Source organism: Aotus nancymaae, unplaced genomic scaffold (assembly GCF_030222135.1).
Source record: "Aotus nancymaae isolate 86718 unplaced genomic scaffold, 86718_ANA_hifiasm-v0.15.2.pri h1tg000014l, whole genome shotgun sequence".
Lineage (NCBI taxonomy): Eukaryota > Metazoa > Chordata > Mammalia > Primates > Aotidae > Aotus > Aotus nancymaae.
The window spans coordinates 87,456,562-87,478,399 of NW_026988425.1; the positions used below are offsets into that span (position 1 = coordinate 87,456,562).

Consider the following 21,838-nt stretch of genomic DNA (forward strand, 5'->3'; position numbering starts at 1 on the left):
TCCATGGGAGCCAATATGGCAGCCACTTAGTAAGTGCCACATCCTCCCTTCACCAGACTTTAATTCTGTTTCTTGTCTGCCCAAGAACCAAAATTAAAGTCAGTCTAGGCTAGCAAAAGCCAAGCTACCAGCTAGGGGAAGAGGGGAACATCAAATACATCTGCCAGGCTTAAAAGGACTTGGAATCAAGAAGGCAATAATATCACTTCACAAACATAAGGCAATTTTGAAGCTTTTCCAGAGACCTTATCTCTGAACAGTTCTAGCCCATCCATTTATCCCTTCATTCATTCAGCCACCATTTATTGAGTAGTCTTCCCCTGAACTGTTTTACAATGAGGATTCACTAGGTCTATTGTACTAAGGCTTGCCAAATTCCACTCCATCAGAGCTGGCGAGGCAAGTGAAGGTAGCTCAGGCTTAAGCAAAACAGGTTCAGATTGTTAATGCTGAAGGGGCCTCTCTAAATGAACCCAGTGGGATTAGGAGGATACAATGATCCTAAAATGTTCAGAGGTCCACTTGTCTACATTTGTTGTAATTTTCCAAATTGGCTAGGACCCAAGAGAATGGGAAATAAGGCTGGTATAAAGTATCTCGAAAAGGCTTTACTGAAGAGAAGAAAACTCTCCTCTTAAGAAAGTAGTAGGCAGGACTTTTAAATCTCATTATATTACAAATATAGTTTTCCGTATTGCACCCATACTACAGTTAAATACAAATATTTGGAGACGTTAGGGATATTGTGGCCTGATATTCTGCCAGAAAAAAAAAAAGTTTCTAATGATAAGAAACTGCTACATATTGAGGGGAAAATGTATTCGGATAAAATTTTGAATTGTTAGGGATAGTGAACTTCTCACTGCTGATCCATAAAAAGCAGTGTGAGTTAGAAGAAAAGGTTGATGATGAAAAGGAAATTAAAATGGCACCTAAAGTTAATGATGCAGAGAAAAACAATATCTTCAATGATGCCGACAAATCAAAATTTACAAAAACTTTAAGACTGTTAAGTGAACAAATGACTTGAGAAAAGGTTCCCTCTTCTTTGATTCAATAATTAGTTTTACAGAAAGGTAAACATGTCAAAAACAGGTATGGTTTATATTCTAATTTATAAAAACATTCAAGTTTATATAAAGCAAGTTCTAGGATAATTTCTACTTCATTCACATTAAACCAACCAACCAACAAAGCCCAGAATGCAAATAATGACCCTCAGTTATCAAGAAATGATTTTATTTAGGATGCTTGACTTACTGAGGTAGGGAAATATGTGATTTTTAGTAAGTTTTCCAATAGAAAAAAGAAATTAAAACAAAGAACTTTCTGTTTCAAATAACTATCTTCTGTTTACCTAAAGCAGATGTCCGCTACAATATTACAAGCAGATAGAGACCAAGAAGAAAAAATATATATGAACCTAACTTCTAAACCTGCAGATTTTGTCAATGCTTATAGTTAATGCAGACATATTATTTATACGCCACTAGCCAGGGTTGGTAAATAATTAAATAATATTATAATCAAAGAAACAATATTACATGTTTCCTTTAGGTATCAATTAACCTTTATTTTGTGAAATCATTTTCAAACAATGAGGTAAAAGAAACAGGAGGAAAAATGTTTGTTCTATTTTTTAATGAATCTGCTAATCACATTTTTCCCTCAACATAACATATTCATTCTTCATGATAATGCATACATGCTTGCTAAAAATAAGGTAAGATTTTTTTTCATTGCTGTACAAAACTGTAATGTTACCAATACTACCTTGATGAGTCACGAGCTACTTTTTCTACCACTGCAAGTAACATAGTTCACATCCTAAATTAAATAAAAAGGACTGGCAAAGCACCCCGTTAATTTTTTTAACCCCACACTTATTTGTAATAGCAGCAATTGCAAAACTATAATATGCTCTCCAATAATAATAGCAAGCACAACAGCAATTGCTAATTTTTATTGAACACTTGCTGTATTTTAAGCCAATCTCTCATAACATCTACATGTTAACACTTCCCATTTACGCAAGACTCATAGTTCAACTCAAATTTGCCAGATATTTATTATAGCAAGTAATTAAAGGGAAATATGTCATTCTGTTTACTCCCTTTCTTTGGAATAAATGATGATCCCAGCACTTTTCATGAATGCTATCACACATCAAACTCCACTTTACACCTTGCTCCAAAATGTTCTAAGGTCTCATTCACTCTCTCTCACTTTCAATCTGAAAGGGGTCATTTCTAAAGTTAGACCAGTATCAAGCTACTAACATTGTTTTAGGGACTCAAATTTGATGTTATTAGTTTTCTTTGGTGACTTTAGTCATTTATAATAGGAATTATATTTTTAAATCTATGCCTTCCTTAAGATGAAGTTGTGTTCTTTGAAGTAATAGTAAAAACATCTGAAAAATTGCAAAAATCAACCCAAGTCATGTTTTTGAATCATTTTGTTAAATACAGCCTTTATTTAAAAGCTCAGATAATAAAGCAAGATATACTTCACAAATAGACTTAATCGTAGAAAATAGTTTCCATTTTTTATCAAGGATTACAGATATGTTTTAGGAATCTTATCCCAATGAATAGATTCCTCTTGCTATGTTTCAAAACATATTTAACATATACTGAATACTTTTCCTAATTCTTTTCAAAAATATCATTTCTCCTTTGTGTAAGCAATTTTATCAAATTTAAAGAGAAGAAAATAAAAGTTCAGCATTCATAAATACTATATGCTTTTGTTAAAACACTAAAAAAATGCAACGTATTCATTCCTCACTCTTTATCGTAAAATACTGACTTTCTGATCCTAGCAAAACATAATTTTAGTAACTCATCAAGGCAGAATACATAAAATTGGCATATTTTTGATATGCACACAAATTGAGAAAGCATCTTTTCCAACTGTGTTGCAGAAAATGAAATGCATCTGGTATGACAATATGGCCCAACACGTGAACTAGAATCAGTGGGAAGAAAGGGGGTTCTTTTTTTTCTCATTCTCAAAACAGAACATTTGAAATAATGCACATGGCCCAACAGCAAGGCATTATTAAGTCTGTTAGTACAAATTCCAAAGGTATATTTGGCTAACGAAAACACAATAGCAGGCACATGGAAAGTAGCCTGGTTTGTTCACTTTTACTCACATATATCAGTGACTCCAAAATCTCTTTCCCCAGCAGTCCAAAGCAAAGCAATTTTTTTTCTTTGCTTTTGCTTAACATCTCCACCCACTGTCAGAGTACGTGCACATATGTTGTTGGGGCCTCATGCTGTGCTGGCGGGGTGGAGACGTGGAGAGTGTGTTGGAGAACATGGCTTATGCCAGGATCAAGCAGAGAACAAGAGAAAAATTAAACAATTTGCCTATTTTTGCAATAAACTTTATTTCTGCCTTGAAAGAAAAGTCTCTTCATCTAGGCACTCTAAAGATGTATTAAGGACTTTTATTGTATTTCTTTCTTGAGCACTGTGCTTGTGAACTGTGAATAAAGGTGAAATCTGTATGTGCTACACGCCCCTTCCCCATGCCCAGGTCTCTTTAGAGATGAGATGCTGAGAGTAAGGAAAGATCTCTGAGATACTCAGGAAGCTTGAAAGGGTGCTGCAAAGCTAAGCTGACTCCTGGGCAGCTGAATGAATCCCCCTCCAGTTCCAGGTTCCAATTCCATGTCTTCCTCTTCCCCACTCTGAGGGGAGCCGGGTCCTTTGAGGTGGGCAGAGAGTATTTCCAGGACTGAGAAATCCTCTCTTTTACATTCGTGAGAGAGTGCTCATGAAAGCTGTATTGCTGATTCAGTACAGAGAAAACTCTCCACTTCTCAGAGAACAAAGCCCCATGAGCAGCAGACGCTGAGGACCAAAAATGGTATCTCTTTCTGGGACTGTGTCTGGCATTGGGCAAGTCCCTCAGAGTTTATCATTCGGTCTGCCTATATCCCATCTTTCTCCTATTTTTTGAAAGATATTTTAACTTTTTAATTTCTCTTATGTCTATGTTGAAATGCTGATTCTCTATAATGAAAAGCTTCTTCAGAGTTATAGATCATGATTAATAATGTCATTTGTAAATGTGATAAAATATATATGCAACAATCCATCACAGAACAAATTACAAATTAATATAGCTAATCCATTATAGAATTGATTGTATATAGGCATGGGGAAAAATCTCCGGAATACACGTAAACTTGCAAGGCTCTAGTTTCATCAGTAAGACCAAAGTCATCTAAAAAAATGCAACAAGTTCTAAAAGTTGTCAAAGGTAGCTGGAATAATGAAAAAAGATTCTGGAGACTGACTTGAGTACAAAACCTCTCTCTGTCATCTGCTAACCGTATGACCCTGGAAAGGTTATTTAACTTATGTGAGCATTGGTTTACTAATCTATAAAATGACAATAAGAACTTGTATCACATTGGTCTGCTGTGAGGGTTAAACTATGTAGGGCTATAAAATGCCCAGCATATAGTGAAGGCATACATAATAGTGTTAGTTTAGCATCTTCTCCAGAATAAGTCAGTATCTTTTGTATGTTAATACTTACATAGTAGTAGCGTTTTTTAAAGATTGATAGTTTCTGAAAACTTTTTGGCAAAAAAGGAGCATAAAAATTCAGTTATCTATTTTTTGCTTTGAAAATATTTTGGTTCAGTGAACTGCAATGTGATTTAGTAAGTTAACATTCACAGTAATATGATATATACCTTCCAAAATAATTAAATTACTATTTGTTGTTCTATCATCCTTGAAAGTGAAAGAAAAAAAAAAAAAGTAAAGTTTCCCAACTCTAAAATTCTTATACATTAGGATTATATACACACTCAAAAATAAATACTTCATTTAATATATAGTATTCATCTATACTGAATTTAAAACATTCTTCTAAAACCATTTATCACTTTACTTTTAAAAGCAAAAACAAGGGTTCTATCCAGTTCACTTTCAAGATAACAGGTAAATGTATTTAGTCTTTTTGTCACTATTATTTCTACCTACTCTTCTAATAAAATCTTTTTCTGGATCATCAGGTGTTTGCTTACTGCGAGCAAATTTGTTTATTAGGTAACAAAACATACTCGTATTCTGGTTTATTTTCTGGAGCTATACTAAGAAATCAGTCCACAAGCTATAAAAACTTTCAACTGAAAGCCTATCTATTCCCATATCTTACCCTTCAAAACACAGCCTGATGTTTCCTTGTAGCTGAGCTTTTAATCTGCTACTAAAGTTTTAATGTAAGTGTCATTCATCTAACATATTTAATCAGAGTCAAAACAATGAGAAAGTTTAAATAAACTAAGATGTTTTGGGAGAAAAATGTTCTTTAGGTCTCTGGCAGAGTGAAACTTCCAAAATATTTTCTAGAATTAAAATGATTTGATAAACATTTACAAAAAGAGCAGTGCCTCTTCGAGGCTGAGGGGGTAAAAACAGCCAATTCAGTGGGACACATTGTGGGTACCACACATAAAATTTCTAATAAAAGCACTTAACAAAATCCTTGACTTTTGTCTCAGCAGTTAACAAGAAGTATAAAGCAGCATACTTTAAAAGCAAGTGCTTCGGATGACTTAAAATTTCTCAAGGCTTATATGCATTTGACTAACTGGGAGGAGACGCTCCTGCTGTCCACTTTAAGGGCAATGAATGACCCACTTGCAGCCGGGAAGGTTTACAAAGGGGGTGCCGGAAAGTGAGCAGTCCTGCGATGATGCTTTCCCTAGCACAGGACGTCACAGGTGCCATAAATTACCTCTCCACGTTTCTATTTCTTCCTGCCAGCCATTTGCTTCAAATGGTGCTGCCTCCACACCACCACACGTGGTTGTAATTGTTTTAAGTTACTGGGTTAGTTTTTTCTTTTGCCAAGATGAGACTTGGCTGGACATCTCCTTCCAGGAAACCTCTAAAAAGTACCCACTTTAGGTCTAACTTTTCATTGGCTAGTCAGAAAGCTTCTGGTGACAGGTATCATTTCTATCAAAAGTAAAGTCTGGGTGCCGGTCAGAACTCTTTCATCTTTGCTAAACTAGAGCGAGATGTTTTCTTTCCACTGCTTCATCTACTTAGAATTAATAGCATTTTCTCTCCCGCGTCCTGGCCCCTGCCCCCCGTCCCCGGCCCCGCGCTCCCCGGGTGGTGACCGCCTGAAGCGGGAGGCGTGGCCACGCGCACCGGGTCTCCGGCCGCGCCCAGCGGCACTCACCTGGCTGCTGCCGCGCTCCTCGCCTGTCTCCGGGACCCGAGATTCCGCGGGGCTCCGCGCTGGCTCTGTCGGAGGCGGCGGCGGCTCCAGCAGCTGCTCCAGGCAGGCGGTGCCCGGCAGAGAGGAGCTCTTCTGATGGTACAAATGCGCCCCGGGGCCCCGACGCCGTTCACCCTCATCTCGGGCGTGGTCCCCCCTCGGCGGCGGCTGGGGCGAGGAGGACAGGGAGGAAGAGGCGGAGGAAGAGGAGGGAGCCGAGTCCGGGGAGCGTCCGCCAGGAGGCGTCCCTCCCGCTGCTCCCGCGGCCGCCACCGGCCCCTTTCCGGCGGGGAGCAAATGCTCGCGGATCCGGCGGCGCAGCGTGGACCCCTGCTCGGCTCTGCCGGCGGCGCCGCCGGGCTCTAGGGGCTCCGGCGAGGAGCAGCACAGGTTGGGCTGCGAGGAGGAGAAGACTCGGTCCAGCACTTGCTTCCGCTTCTTGAAGCCGCTCCACCTGCTGCCTGCACCACTCCCGCCGGCCGGTGCGCCCCGCGTGCCCCCCGGGGGTGGCGGGGAGGGCGACGGGGTGTCCGCAGTGCGGCGCTCGGGACCCCCAGCGCGCCCACCCCCGCCCCCGCCTACCTTGCTCCTGCCCACTCCCAGTTGCAGGTTCTTCCAGAGCCGGGCCTGGAAGGAGGAGGACGCCGCCGCCGGCTCCGTCTCGCCCGCCGCGGCAGCCCGGGGCTCCATCCTCCACCCCCTGCTCCTCCTCTCCCCTCCTCCTCCTCCTCCTCCTCCTCCTGCTTCTCCTCCGCCCTCTCCGACTGCGCCTCCTCCCGGGGCCCCGCGGTGGCGGTGGCGGCGGCGGCGGGCGCAGCAGCAGAAACCGGGAGTGCCCAGCGACTTCAGGCCAGCTCGGGGGAAAGAAGCGGCCGCCGCCGCCGCCGAGGCACTCCGGCCTCGGGACTCTGGCGCCGCCTCTTCCTCCCGCACCTGCTGGGGTGAGCTGGAGCCGTCACCGAATCCCGGCCGCGGCGCCTGCAAAGTTTCTCGCTCGAAGCTCCGCGGCTCCAATCCACTGGCGTCCCCCAGGCCGCGCCCTGGCTCCCTCTTCTCGCTGACCGAGCTCGGGAAGCTGCACGCACCGGGGCGTGCGCGTCCAGCTGCGCCAGGGACCGCACCCGGCACCCTCCGGGCAGCACCTGTCAGCGGCGGGGGCAGCTGCCTCCAAACTGGGCGGGCACGCGGCTCACACGACACTGCGCGTCCGGCTGGAGGCTCCGGGGACCAGCAGCCCCCCTGGGGCGCCCCGGGACCATCCTCCAGCTCCTAGGTGGGAGGGCCGGTAGGAGCCGGGTGGAGCTAGGTAAGGCCCGAAGCCAGCTTGCTCCCTAGGATCGGGCCACAGTTGCCCACTCGGCTTGCTCTGCGCTGGCCGCCGGACGCGCTGGCAGTCGTCTGGGTCCGATGAAGCGAGCTGGTGTGGAGACTATGCGCCCTCGATGGGTGGGGGCACCGAGTGTCCACACTGAGCGATGAACCTGACGGAGTTCTAAGGCTGAACACGTCTGCCCCCGCCCCGTTGCGCGCCCTGGGTCCAAGACGAGAGTTTAATTTCTTCTGTCTTGACTTCATCCCCATCCACCCCTCCCTTCTCTTTATTTGCCTGTGCACCGGTCTCTTATGATCAGGATCTAGCATTTCCGGAGTCTGACGATAAAGCCAGCCCTTAAGTTGCAGGGAGTTTGCGGTGGATGAAGATGGGTGATGCGCACTGCCTTTGATCCGATTCGGCACACAGAGAATCTTGTTCTTTTCATTCAAGCGCATTTTTCTTTGGTGACTTCATTTGCTTGTTGCAAGGCAAATGGAAAAGGCTTTTGGCTCATTCAGACTTTGCTTCTCCCAAAGCTGTTCAGCTAGGATCTCATTCTGCTAGAAGAGACTTCTGAAAGGCCAGCAACACAATGCCTCTTTCGTCCTCCTAAATGTGGAAAATGGGAGAGTTCCCTAAGCTGCAGCAGCACACTGATCAGTCTTGTTGGCTAGCAGTATCCTTTGGAGGTGTTACCAACCTAAGTTTTTTGTTTTGTTTTTCTTACCTTTGTAACATTTATTAAGCACCTACTATGTACCAGGCACTGTGATAGGCTCTGGGGATGCAGCTGTGAACAAGGCGGTGGGGTCCCACCCACATGGAGCTTATTGTGAGGGTGAAGGTTGGGAGGGGATGTCAGACAAAAGAATTTCTAATATTCAAAAGTCCCATGGAAACAGTTAAGCAAGGTACCACATAACAGAGTGGCTTTAGAGGAAGGGCTTCCAAACGAAATGCAGGATACAAATTAAACTGAATTTCAGATAAACAATGAATGTTAGTATATGTATGTCCCAAATATTGCATGGGACATACTTATACCAAAATAGTATTATTTATCTGAAATTTAAATTTAACTGGGTGTCTTGTGTTTTTGTTTGCCAAATTTGGCAACCCTGTATGGAGAGGTTTTTGGTTTTTTTACATTAAGTGTACAGGGAGAGTCTCTCTGAGAAGATAAAAGTTGAATTAAGACTTAATGAGGACAAAGAACCAGGATATCTGACTGTAGAATTTTAGGTAGAAGGAACAGCAGATACAGAGGTCCTGAGGCAGGAAGCAGCTTGACTAGGCATGTTCAAGGACAGATGGATATCACTGCAAATAGAGTAGAGCAAGGTAGGTGGGGTTGGTAAGAGATGCAGTGAAACAAAAGGTCACCTAATGGAGTGGGTCCTATAGCCGCAGTGAGAGTTCATGGTTCCTCTAAATGAAATGAGGAGGCACTAAAGGTTTTTTTTTTGTTTTTGTTTTTGTTTTTGGGACGGAGTTTCACTCTGTCACCCAGGCTGGAGTGCAATGTTGTGATCTCAGCTCACTGCACCCTCCACCCTTGGGGTTCAATCAATTCGCCTACCTCAGCCTCCCGAGTAGCTAGGATTACAGGCATGTGCCATTACGCCTAGCTAATTTTGTATTTTTAGTAGAGACAGGGTTTCTCCTGTCTGAACTCAGACAGGAGTTTCTCAGCCTCCCAAAGTGCTGAGATTACAAGGGTGAGCCACCGAGGCCAGCCCATTAGAGATTTTTTTAAGCATGAGGGTGATGTGATTTACTAAAACTAATCCCAGGCATTAACAAATAGTCTCAAGAGGCTATTTTGAAGATTAAGTGAAAAAAGGACTCAGCTTAGTGCCTGTATATAGTTGATATTATTGTTGTTTGGCAGACCAAATATTTCCCAAGTGCGTGAATACTATGCTTTGGAAAAAGAGCAATGTTAGTAGATAAACATTGGGCTGCATTTAAATAACAAATTGAAATGACAAGATTGAAGAGATGGATTGTGGTTGCCAGGGGTTAGTGGTGGGGCAAATGTAAAGGAACAGAATAAAGAAGTTTACCTGTTATGGTGAGACAAACTTAGATTGTGGTGGTGGTTACATGAATCTCTGTTATACACGGGATAAAACTGCGTAGAACTACGTACATGCATGAGTGCACATAAAAGCTGGTGAAATCTGAATAAAGTGAGTGAGTTGTACCAATGGCAATATCCTGGGTTTTCATATTGAACTGTAGCTATGTATGTATGATAATAACATTGGGGGAAATTGGGTGAAGGTCACACAGGAGCTCTATATAGTATGTTTGCAACTTCCTGTGAGTCTATAATTATTTTAAAATTTAAAGTATAAAAGCAAAACAAAAATAAAGCATGTTTTTTTTAAAAAAGTGTACTGCTGAAAGTTTTCCTTTGGAACCCAAATCATTGAATGAAACAGTCTTAGAGCTACAGTGGACCACCCTTTCTCTGTAGCTCTGTTTTCGCCAACCCCACCTAATCCCTGAGGAAGCCTCTGAGAAGCAAATGAGGGAAAAGTCTAGGACTGGTGAGGCAGAATCCACATTAGGGCACGCTCACAACTGCAAATGTAAACACAGAGGCTGTGAGGCTCTCTCCACACAGAATAAGAAAAGCCAACCACATTGCCTTTATGGAGGTGCCTAATCTCGGTGAAAGCAGAAGATATGGCATTTGGCTTTTCCTTCCTCTTCACTCCAGTTTTCTTTCTCTGTATTTTATTTCTGTGAGTTAGTCGTTATTTGTCACAGGTAAGTTTAAAAGTTTCAGGTAAACCTTTTAAAGTTTCAGTTAAAACTTTTCAGCTAAATTATAAATATCATAGCTAAGTCTATGTAGTTGGTGGCTTTAAGAGTTACCTCTCTCTATGGTATTTATGAACTAATGGGGCTTTATACAACTAAAACCTCCATTAAAAGAAGTAGAAACCTTTGTTAAGGACTTGGCCATTCAAGGGAGTATTAGCTTTACAAAGTGAGCTACACACCGTCTTCGGAGGCTTTCGCTCCAAACCTGCATCAGTCCTTTATTAAATCAATATGGAGATCATTTTCAACAGCCCAAGGCAAGCTGTCTTTTCCACACCAGACAATCAAGCTGAAAGCACCAAGACCACAAAAAAATTACCTGAATATAAAGCTACTCTGAAAGCCCAAAAAGAAACTGCACTACCCAGAAATCTTATTGTCACTAACAAAGGAAAAATATTTTGTTGCCAGTTTGTTACAATGGTAGACTGGAGATAAGGCTACACAATTCAACCTTAATTCATATTGTCTTTAATAATACATTTAATTGACTTTTTAATATAATTTTTCTCTTCTATGTAATTGTCTTTAAATACTCTGAGATTTTGAGTTCTGGAATTTATAATCTCAAATAACACTTATCCATCAATATGAATTCATCTACACATCTTGAAAAAGCATATGTAATCTTTTCCTAAATATCTGAAATGGATTATAAAATGAGACTTTCCTACAGATTGTGTATCGTATAAAGCTACACTAGATAAGGTCTCTTCTTTCAAATGTCTTATTATATTTAAGAGAAGATACTTATATAAAAACTACAACACAAGCAGAAAGTTAATGGTACAAATTAATCACTGAGGAAGTGAAGAATTACTTCTGGCTTGACTAATCAAGGAGGACTTCTTGGAGGCATATGAGGTAAAATCTAGTGCTGGCAGGGTATAACAAGAAGATGGATTGGCACCAGCAAGGGAAAGCAAAATTCATGCCATGTAGCAAGACTTTAATAAATGTTAGCTATTTTTTTATTACAGTTTACTGTCTCGAATATTGATAGAGCATTTATTGCTTAGATTAATATTAAATATGCTTCGAACACTGATATTGAGGAGGCTGAGGTGATGTATAAGTCAATATTTGAGCAGAAACCCAAAGGAAATGAGGGAAGGAGCCAAATAGCGAATCTGAGGAAAATCTTTTCCAGAAACAGGAAACACGAAGTGCAAAGAGGCTGAACAGGAACACTGTCAGCTTCAACAATGGTAAGGAGGGCAAAGTAACTGGAAGAAAGAGAGCAAGAGGGGTATGAGAAGAGAAAATATTGCAGGGGAGCTCAGGGCCAGATGATGTAGGATTCTGTAGGCGACAGTAAAGACTTTGGACTTGGAAAATGGAAAGCTATTGGAGGGCTTTGAGTAGAGTTTTTTAAATAGTCAAATTGCATTTTAAAAGGATCATTCTGGCCTCTTTGTTGACAATAGAGTGGAGGGGCATGGATGAGAATGGAGTTTAGATAGGAGCCAATTCTGGAAACAGGGTTTAGATAGGAGCCATACACAAGGGACAATGGTGGCTTCCACTGAGGTGGTAGGCAAGAAGTGGTGACTATAGTGATATTCTAGATACAGCATGTTTTGAAGATAGAACTGACAGCTGGGCATGGTAGCTATTTGAGAGGCTAAGGAGGGAAGATCATTTGATCCCAGGAATTGGAGGCTATAGTCAGTTATGATTGTGTGACTGCACTGCAGCATGGGTGACAGAGCAAGACCCCATCTCAGAAATAAATAAATACATAAAATTAAAGATAGAGCTGAGAAGATTTACCATAGTTTGAACATGGGGTACTCAAGCATTATGTTAAATTGTTTGCATTATTTGTCATACACAGTTCTCATTGCAATCCCATTTCATAGATGAAGAAATCAACTCTGAGGCATATTACGTGACTTACATGGTCATTCATTGAGTAATTAGCAGATCCAACAGTAGAAGCCAGGTCCATGGGATTCCAAAGCCACATGGCTTCTTTAATCTTAAAATATATGCACAAATAGAATAAATAATGGAAAGAAGCCCCAAAAGAAGAACTGATCTATGCCCTTGCCTTAGGTGAGCAATAAGACAGTCTTGGACAGGACCACAACTTCCACTCAGTGAGATTAAGGATGTAAATGAAAGCACAAAAACAACATTTCTGGAACTAATCGAGTTAAAGGCCAATTAAATGGCATTTCAGGAGCCCCATTGTCAGTGTCGCTCTGGCCGCTGTCCCAGCTCCCAGCACTGGGCCAGATATCCTCAGGCCTTCCTGTTCTCTTCCAGTCTCTGAAATGGGATAATAATATCTATTCACCTAACCCATCTCACAAGGACCCAATTCAAAGACAAATGTCAGCAGCATTTTTGACAGGTAAAGCCTGTCCAAAAGAGTGACATTATCATCACTTTGTAACCGAAAACAAGAAGACCTACCACACTGATTTGTTCCATCTTACTTAGAAAAACCCTGCCTATGTGGAAGGAAGCATTTTGAACCATTCAAAACCAAGAACTCAGTCATCACAATTCACCATATTGAGCTGACTGCTAACTACATGATTAACTCAAGAGAATGAATTCCTATTCCCGTTATAAACTAGTTTTTGTCATTTCTTTCTTGAAAAATATCCCAGTAGAGCTCTCAAATTCGGTTGGATGTTTAAGTAACTTCAGAGGAGATATTTCTATTTCTTCGGCTTAACCTAAGCCATTTCACATTTTCTTTTAAATCAAAGTGTTTTTCTTTAAATTCTAGAGTTCTATTTCTATGTAGGAGAGACTTAAGCATGTTCCTGTGACTAAAAGGAGAGAGAGGGGACTTGAAACTACATTTGCATTTAAAAAAAACCTTGTTTTTTGTGATCAGTTGTCCATGTCAAAGAAGAGAGAAAGGAGTTAAATGGAGACCAGAAGAGAGCAAAAGCTTCTTCCAACCCAAGCCTTGATGCCAATTCTGTGCTGTAAAAGTCAGAAGACAGGGGTGTTTGCCTTGGTTTTGCACCCAAGTTCTCTGTAACTACAAGAAGCTTTGGAGGCCTCAGTTTCTTGTTAGGAAAATGAAAAAATAGAACTAGTTATCCTCTAAGGTCTTTTTCAGCTTAAAAATTGTGTAAACCTCTGAAACAATTCTCCAATATATGATATAATCCATCTACTCATTCCTGATCTGAGTTTCTACTTTCAATGGTGTACAAAAAGGCCAGTAGCACGACATGGTCACATAATAATCACCTTTGAATGTATACCATGTGGCAGAGGCCAGCCCCCTACTCCTATCTCTCAGGACCCAGCACTCCAGTATGAATATCTGCATCTTTCTGCTTCAGGGCTGGCTTCAAACTGCATCCTTTCCCCCAAGTGCCTGGAACAGCTTTCAACCAATGAGTGGTGATGAGAACTGAGGTATCTCTAGCTCCCTCGTGCCCAATGAGGGGACCAGATGTAATGAGAAAGAGGCAAGGATTCTGTATGTCCCCTAGGTCCAGCACCTCCTGGTCGCTGGCTTGGTAACATGCCCTCTATCAGCTTCCTTTCCTTCCCTGTCCAACTTGCTTCATTCCACTAAAGCTGGTCCCTGCACTTCCCAAATAGATTGCTTGGCATTTGATTCCTTGTCACTAAGTCAGCTTCTGAGGGAATCCACACTAAGACACATTAAGATGGGCAATTTAATTCCTAGCTAGTGAGGTTCCCAACTTGACCACTCTATGAGAATAAAAGTAATGTTCTCCAGCAAGAGTCCTTTGAATCATATAATGCCTTTATAGGGAATTATAAAGACAATGTTTATCTCAGCACCTACAATCTATTCCCTAATAGTGAGGCCCCTTAAGAGCCAGAGTATTAATCTATGATTTACTTCCTTGATGTAGTTCACTGACTTCCTAGAATAGACAATAGGGTAGACTCCTCAGCATACATTACAACCTGGAAAGTTAGTCTCCACTGATCATGGCCATCCCATCCTTTTTGTCAGATATGTGACCAATCAGGAAACTATTAATTAGAGGGTGTATTAACTGGGACTGGGTCCCCCCATGAGTAAACACAAAAACTTTAAACATGTTAAAGAAGTCTGAAGGTCATTGCCCAGACCTAGTATGGTATTCCTTCTGTTTTGTTGCCCCACCACACATTCCCAAAGAAAGTCACCTCATGCTCCAAGATCATCGGTGGAGCTCTAGCCAGCCAGCAAAGAAGAAGAAAAAGTGAAGAAGAGAGTCCCCCTGCTTTTTTCTTTTGAGATGGAGTCTCGCTCTGTCACTAGGCTGAAGTGCGGTGATGTGATCTCGGCTCACTGCAACCGCCGCCTCGCGGGTTCAAGTGATTCTTCTGCCTCAACCTCCTGAGTAGCTGGGACTACAGGCACGCATCACCATGCCTGGCTAATTTTTGTATTTTTAGTAGAGACGGGGGTTTCACTATGTTGGCCAGGATGGTCTCGATCTCTTGACCTCGTGATCCACCCACCTCGGCTTCCAATGTGCTGGGATTACAGACATGAACCACCGTGCCAGGCCAAGAGAGTGCCCCCTTCTTTAAGTTACTCTGCAAGTCTTCTTGTATCTCAGGGCTTAGGACTCAGGCACATGGCCATGCTTACCCATGATTTCAAAATCAACTGAAACAACATCTTTATCCTGAGCAGTCATGTGTCCAGCCAAGAATTTGGGGTTTGTTTTTGAGGAAAAAAGGGAATATGAATATTGGAGGACAACAAGCAACTCAGACACTGAGGAGTAGTCATTTGAGGGAGTTATTCACTCATAAAGAAGAAGCATGACCTGGTGTGGTGGCTCATGCCTGTAATCCCAACACTTTGGGAGGCCGAGGCAGGTTGATCACCTGAGGTTGGTAGTTCCAGACCAGCCTGACCAACATGGAGAAACCCCATCTCTACTAAAAATACAAAATTAGCAGGGTATGGTGGCACATGCTTGTAGTCCCAGCTACTCTGGAGGCTGAGGCAGGAGAATCGCTTGAACCCAGGAGGCAGAGGGTGCAGTGAGCCAAGATCACACCACTGCATTCCAGCCTGGGCTACAAGAGGGAAACTCCATCCCAAAGGAAAAAAAAAGAAGTGGCACAAAAGAGATGATCTCTTTTCTTTATCTGCATGTTTGATACAATGCCTGGAACTACTGTAGCCATCTTGTTAGGAATCTGAGGACAAAGTAAACACCACAGTAGGCAGAGAAGAGAGATGGAAATAATAGGAGTTCATGATGATGTCATTGTGCTTCAAAATTAATCCACCCTGAGACTTTCCTCAACTCAGATCCTATTTTGTACTTATTAATTATTAGAACGTGACTTTATCTAGATTTGTAGTAAATTTTTGTCGACTTTATATTTGTTTTCCTTTTTTTTTTTTTTTGTATTTTTAGTAGAGATGGAATTTCACCATGTTGGCCAGGCTGGTCTCAAACGCCTGAACTCAGGTGGTCCACCCACCTCCACCTCCCAAAGTGCTGGGATTACAGGCATGAGCCACTGTGCCCGGCCAACTTTATAGTTGTTTTCTATTGCTGTCAAAACAAATGGTCACAAACTTAGCTACTTAAAACAACCCTCAGGGCCGTGAAACTACTCTGTTTGGTACTATAATGGTAGATGTATGTCATGAGACATTTGTCTAAACCCAAAGAATATGCAACACCAAGAGTAAACCCCAATGTAAACTAGGGACTCTGGGTGATAGTGACATGTCAGTATAGAGTCATCAATTGTAACAAATGTATTACTGTGGTTCAGAATGTTGATAACTGGAGAGGCTATGCATGTGTGGAGGCAAGAGGTATACGGAAAATCTCTGTATCTTCTGTGTAATTTTGCTGTGAACCTAAAACTACTCTAAAATATAATGTCCAACTTAAAAAAAACAAACATGTATTCTCTCACAGTGTCTGTGGGTCAGAAGTCAGAAGTCGTTGGCCTCAGGTCTCACAAGACTGAAATCCAAGTGTTGGCAGGGCTGTGTTCCTTCCTGGAGGCTCTGGAGACAAATCTGCTTCCAGGCTCATTCAGATTGTTAGCTGAATTGTTCTTTGCCCTTGTAGGATTGAATTTCCATTTCCTTGTTCCACACTTTTAGCTTCTAGAGACTGCCCACATTTCTTGGCTTGTGGCTTTCTCATCTTCAAACCTGACAATTGTAGATGGAGTCCTCACACTTCAACCTCGCAGGCCTCCCTTCCTGCCTCTTCTCTCTTACTGGCTCTTCTGCCTTCTTCTAGTTAGGGGTTCATGGAATTATATTGGGTCCACTTGGATAATCCAGGACAATGTCTTTATACTGAGTTCAACTGATTAGGAAACAATTATATCCACAATGTCCCTTCACAGCTTTCTTTATACTAGCATCTGATTAACTAGAGGACAGGAATATTAAGGGGACAGCTTTAGAAATCTGCTTACCACAAGTTTCTTAGATTCCAAAGCATCCTGGTGAACATATTCTCATTGAGACCAAGAGAAAGGCTTTATCTCCCTAGGTTGCCTCATTCACAATGGGGTTTTAAACTCAGAGGAACTGACTCAGTATTACAAGTAACAGAATTAATACAGACAAATATTAATAAATAATAAGGACACTGAGAAACTGACCCAAATAATAGAGTAGACCTTTCTCCTTTGCTGTGTTATTTTGCAAAATCTGGCTATTTTGCTGCTTAAAATCATACTATTCCTTCATTTTCTCTTAACCTGTTGTTTTCTGTCCAGATTGCAATTGGTTTTTCTGTTTATTTGAAATCCAATCCCCTAATTTACACATTTTTTTTCTAAGTGGGATAAAACTAGTTAAATACATACTTTAAATACATATGTTATTGATTTCCAACCAGTGCCTAAAAATGTAGCTGCCTTCTAGCAAACCCTATTTTAAAAATACTTGCCTAGAAAATACAAGAGAAAATAGAAAGCTAGACTAGCAAAATGTGTACAAATATTCTTGGAAAAATAGAATGAAGTACAAATATCTTTTCTGCAGAAAATTACCTTTGATAAAATGTTATCGGCTAAAAAGTTTTCTCAGATCCTGATTAGCTTATAAGTCCATCTCCTAGGTTCATTCTCAATCTCAGCTTCTGCCTTCATCTACAGTTAAATCTCTAAATTCTGGCCATAAGGGTTTATAGACATTACAGACACTGTTTTCCAACTTTGATAGAGCAACTAGGAAACCAAGTTCTCTAGAGCCCGTACGACGTTAGTGGCGGGACCAGTGAGGTATTTACAGGTAGTACCATCTTTTAGGAGACCTTAGGCTTAAGCCATCCTTACTCCCCACCACTCCCAGGGTTAGCAGATCTGTTTTTCATTCGATTCTATAATTTGGCAGATTGGATCCAATAGCAATTTAACCACGCGGAGACAGAGAATTGCTAGTCTCTGTGAGGCTACATCAGATGATAGCCTGAACTCCAAAGACATCAGGTCTGGAATTTTATATCCTTGACTCTGGCTAGACAGAGCACATGGGCACTCTGCACTTTTCTGTCAGCATTCAGTTGAGAAACTAATTTTAGGCAATAAAGTTGCTGCTATGAACAAACAAAATTGTACTCACCATTTATGGGGACTATTATCTATAAATAAGACCTCTGAGCATTAATGAATGATATTGAATATATGGCAAGACCTGTGGGGACAGTTTCATATTGCAAATAGCAGTGTATTGGGATCAAAAATCAGTCCTGCTAATTTTTGTGCAGATGTGTAAAAAAATATATAGCTCCTTTATGTTCTCTGTAGTGAGTCTGGTTTTCCTTTAGAGTAACCCCACCCAACCAGAGGTTAGTGGAGAAAAATTAACAAAATATCCAACTAAATTTTAACGACAATTAAGATTTAAACATTTAGAAAGTCTCTTTAGGAAATGCCTAGTATCTTCTTGGGACCCTAAACCAAAAATAAAATTCTAAGCTCCCCAACCAACTGAATGGATCCCTCTTGCTGGCTAAGGGCATTTCAAAGTTAACCTGAAACACAAGTTCAGACCATGATAGAAATGGGTGATCAGATATGCCTCATGATATCCTCCTCCCTTTGGAATTCAGGCACAATTGACTAGCATTAACATTAAAAAAGAGATCTTAAGACAATCTATTTTCTCTGAAGCCTGTTACCTGGAGGCTACATCTGCATAATAAAATCCTTGATCTCTAGGACTCTTTCCCTTTTTCTCTTTTTTCTTTTCCTTTTCCTTTCTCTCTCTCTTTTTTTTTTTTTTTTTTTTTTGAGACAGAGTCTTGCTCTGTTGCCCAGACTGGAGTGCAATTGCACCATCTCTGCTCACTGCAACCTCTGCCTCCCAGGTTCAGGTAATTCTCATGCCTTAGCCTCCCAAGTAGCTAGAACCACAGGTGTGCACTACCATGCCTGGCTAATTTTTGTATTTTTTGTAGGGACAGAGTTTCACTATGTTGGCCAGGCTGGTCTTGAACTCCTGGTCTCAAATGATCCATCTGCTCACCAAAGTGCTGGGATTAGAAGTGTGAGTCACTGCACGCAGTCAACAACCCTTTATCTTAACAAAGACACTCCCTTCTATTGATTCCACATCTCTAGATAAACTCTTTCAATCAACTGCCAATCAGAAAATCTTTGAACCCACCTATTACCTGGAAAGCTCCCCTTTCCAGACCAAACCAATGTACATCTTATACGTATTGATTGATGTCTATGTCTGCCTAAAACATATAAAATTAAGCTGTCGCCCAACCACCTTAAGCACATGTTTTCAGGACATGCTGAGGCCATGTCATTGGCAGGTCCTTAACCTTGGCAAAATTAACTTCTAAGTTGATTGAAACCTGTCTCAGATACTTTTGGTTTGCAGGAAAAAATGTTTGTCTCTCAGATAGCTTTCTCTTTCTAAGAAGGTATGTGGGTGGGTAGAGAAAGGACATGACTTTCATATCCTCATGGAAATAGGAAAGAGTCTAAGTCTGAGGAGGACCGTGCCATTTGCCTCCACTGGTCTGGAGGAGACGTTCCTTGTCCACCCAGTTTGCCTGCTAGCATTCACAGGCAAGTCTGCACTCACAGGATCTGGTCTCTCACCTTGATCAGAGCCCAGGTACTTCTAGATGATTCAACCTCCCGTTTGCTCCACCTGTCTGTCACCACGGACATCTGTCATTTGCCTTATTTTGCCCCTGCCCCTCCCACCCCCGGCACTTACCTATAACTGAGCCTCTGCTGCAAGGTCACCCAGACCTACTAGTTCTCAGTTCACCATCCATAACATTAGAAATGAGGTCGGCTCAGGAAATCTAAACATTCAATGTTAGGGGCTCTTCCTGCCAGCCACAGAGCACCACCTAGTTTTTGGTCAAGTGGTTACATCCTAAATTGGTTTGTAGCTGCTGTGTCCTGGTGGAATAGATAATTGGAATCCTTGTTCTTCTTTCTCTTTCTCTTCATGCTGTGCACCCCTCAACCCCCATCCCTCACCTTCCCTCCATCCCCTAAGACTGTCTGTCCCTTAGTATCCAGACAGGATGGGCTTATCAGTCAGGATCACAGCAGGAAATACATACATCAAAAAAAAAAAAAAAGATTTGATATGTTTAATTACTTTCAAAGGTATGACAAAGTTTAGAGCAGTAACTCTCAGAATGTGGTCTGGCAACTTGAGACTCTTTCAGGGATCTGCAAGGTCAAAACTATTTTTATAATAATACTAAGATGTCATTTGCCTTTTTTACTTTTAGTCTTTCCTAAGAGTGCAGGGGAGTTTTCCAGAGGCTGCAGCACATGTAATATCACAAAAGATTGAATGCAGAAGCAGATATGAGAACCTAGCTGTCTTTTATAAGTTAGACAGTAAAGCAAAATTACAAAACAATCCCAATCTTTTAGTTTTTTTGTTTGGAAAAACAACTTTTGTAAAAAAAAAAATAGTGTTCATGTTAACATGTAATGGTTTTATTATTGATATATCTAATGAATTAATACATAAATATTTTAAGCTTTTCTTTATACTGCCTAGAGAGCCAGGGAAGACTAGAAATTGTTACAGAAGAAATAGAAAGAAAAAGATCAGTTTACTTTTTAGCAGCTGATGTGCAAAATAGAGTTGCATACCAGAAAAATAGTTTTGCTTGCCAGAGCACTTATTTTAAGAATATTTTACAGGCTTTTATTTTCTCTTTAATATGTCAACAACTGAGCCTAAAGGGCTTAGTTCATAGGTATTTTTCAAATGGTTGACAGAAAGAAAAATTCTATTTTCTTTATCTAAAGGATACAAGAAGTAAGAAAATGGCTACAACTAGTAGAAAGATGACTTTCTAGGTATCTTCTGTCTGCCCCTGGAATATTTACTCTCCATCCGTGTCCAAACTCCTCTTGGCAGGGGTGTGGGACCTGCATGGACCTCATCAACAGCTCCCTTCCCCTCTGGTTTCAGTTTGGGATCTGCCAAAGAGGAGCATCCTTGTCTCAGAGCTGTCTGTCCTGGCAGATGTCCTCTCTCCAGCAGAAACCTTCTGCACTTAAAAACTAGCGAAGATCCAAAAGCGCTTTTGTTTCTGTCTGTTGTATCTGTTCATATTTATTGTATTAGAAATCAATATTAAGAAAAGATGTCAAATAGGGTAGAATAGGTTTATTACTTTAAAGATAGAGAAAACTTCTAATATTATGTAGGAAAAAACTATTAAATGAAAGACCGGTAAGTTTAATCACACAAAATTTTAAATAATATACAACAAAGGGAACCATAAATGAAGTTAAAGTTTAAAAAACAAAACAGTGAAAAGTATTTGCAAAATATATACCAGGCAGATTAAAATACAGAAATGATAAAGAACTATTCAAATTGATAAGAAAAAGACAAATAATTCAATAGAAAATTAGGAAAAGAATATTTAAAAGAAATTTGCAAAAGTGAAATCTCACTAGCAAAAAGAAAAAAATAAGAATTTAAACACCACTAAAATACAGTTTTAAAAAATTATTTGGCCGGGCACAGTGGCTCATGCCTGTAATCCCAGCACTTTGGGAGGCTGAGGCAGGCAGATTATGAGGTCAAGAGATTGAGACTATCCTGGCCAACACAGTGAAACCTCATCTCTACTAAAATTACAAAAAATTAGCTGGGCATGGTGGCGTATGCCTATAATCCCAGCTACTCAGGAGGCTGTGGCAGGAGAATCACTTGAACCAGGGAGTCGGAGGCTGCAGTGAGTTGAGATCGCACCACTATATTCCAGCCTGACAAAAGAGTGAAATTCTGTCTCAAAAAAAAAAAAAAAAAATTATTCACAGGGAGTAATGAAATATAAAGTAGTTTGGTTAGCTTTGGTTAGCATCAGCTATTAGTATGGAGATGAGAAATGGACGTCACAGTCATTACTTATGGCAGCATGAGTTATTCAGCCACTTAATAGGCCAACTTGGCAACATCTAATTAAATGCACATAATTTATG

The 21,838-nt window shown here is 41.1% G+C and overlaps 1 protein-coding gene across 4 annotated transcripts in view; it reads right to left on the reverse strand.

The window, feature by feature from the left end:
* MCTP1 (multiple C2 and transmembrane domain containing 1) overlaps window positions 1-6,951 on the reverse strand; it is a 583,843-nt gene extending 576,892 nt beyond the window's left edge. For all 4 annotated transcript variants that reach the window (XM_064376156.1, XM_064376155.1, XM_064376154.1 and 1 more), the window contains exon 1: window positions 6,223-6,951. In XM_064376156.1, the coding sequence (XP_064232226.1) occupies window positions 6,223-6,951 (729 nt within the window). The remainder of the gene's footprint in view (window positions 1-6,222) is intronic.
* Window positions 6,952-21,838: the final 14,887 nt, after the last annotated feature.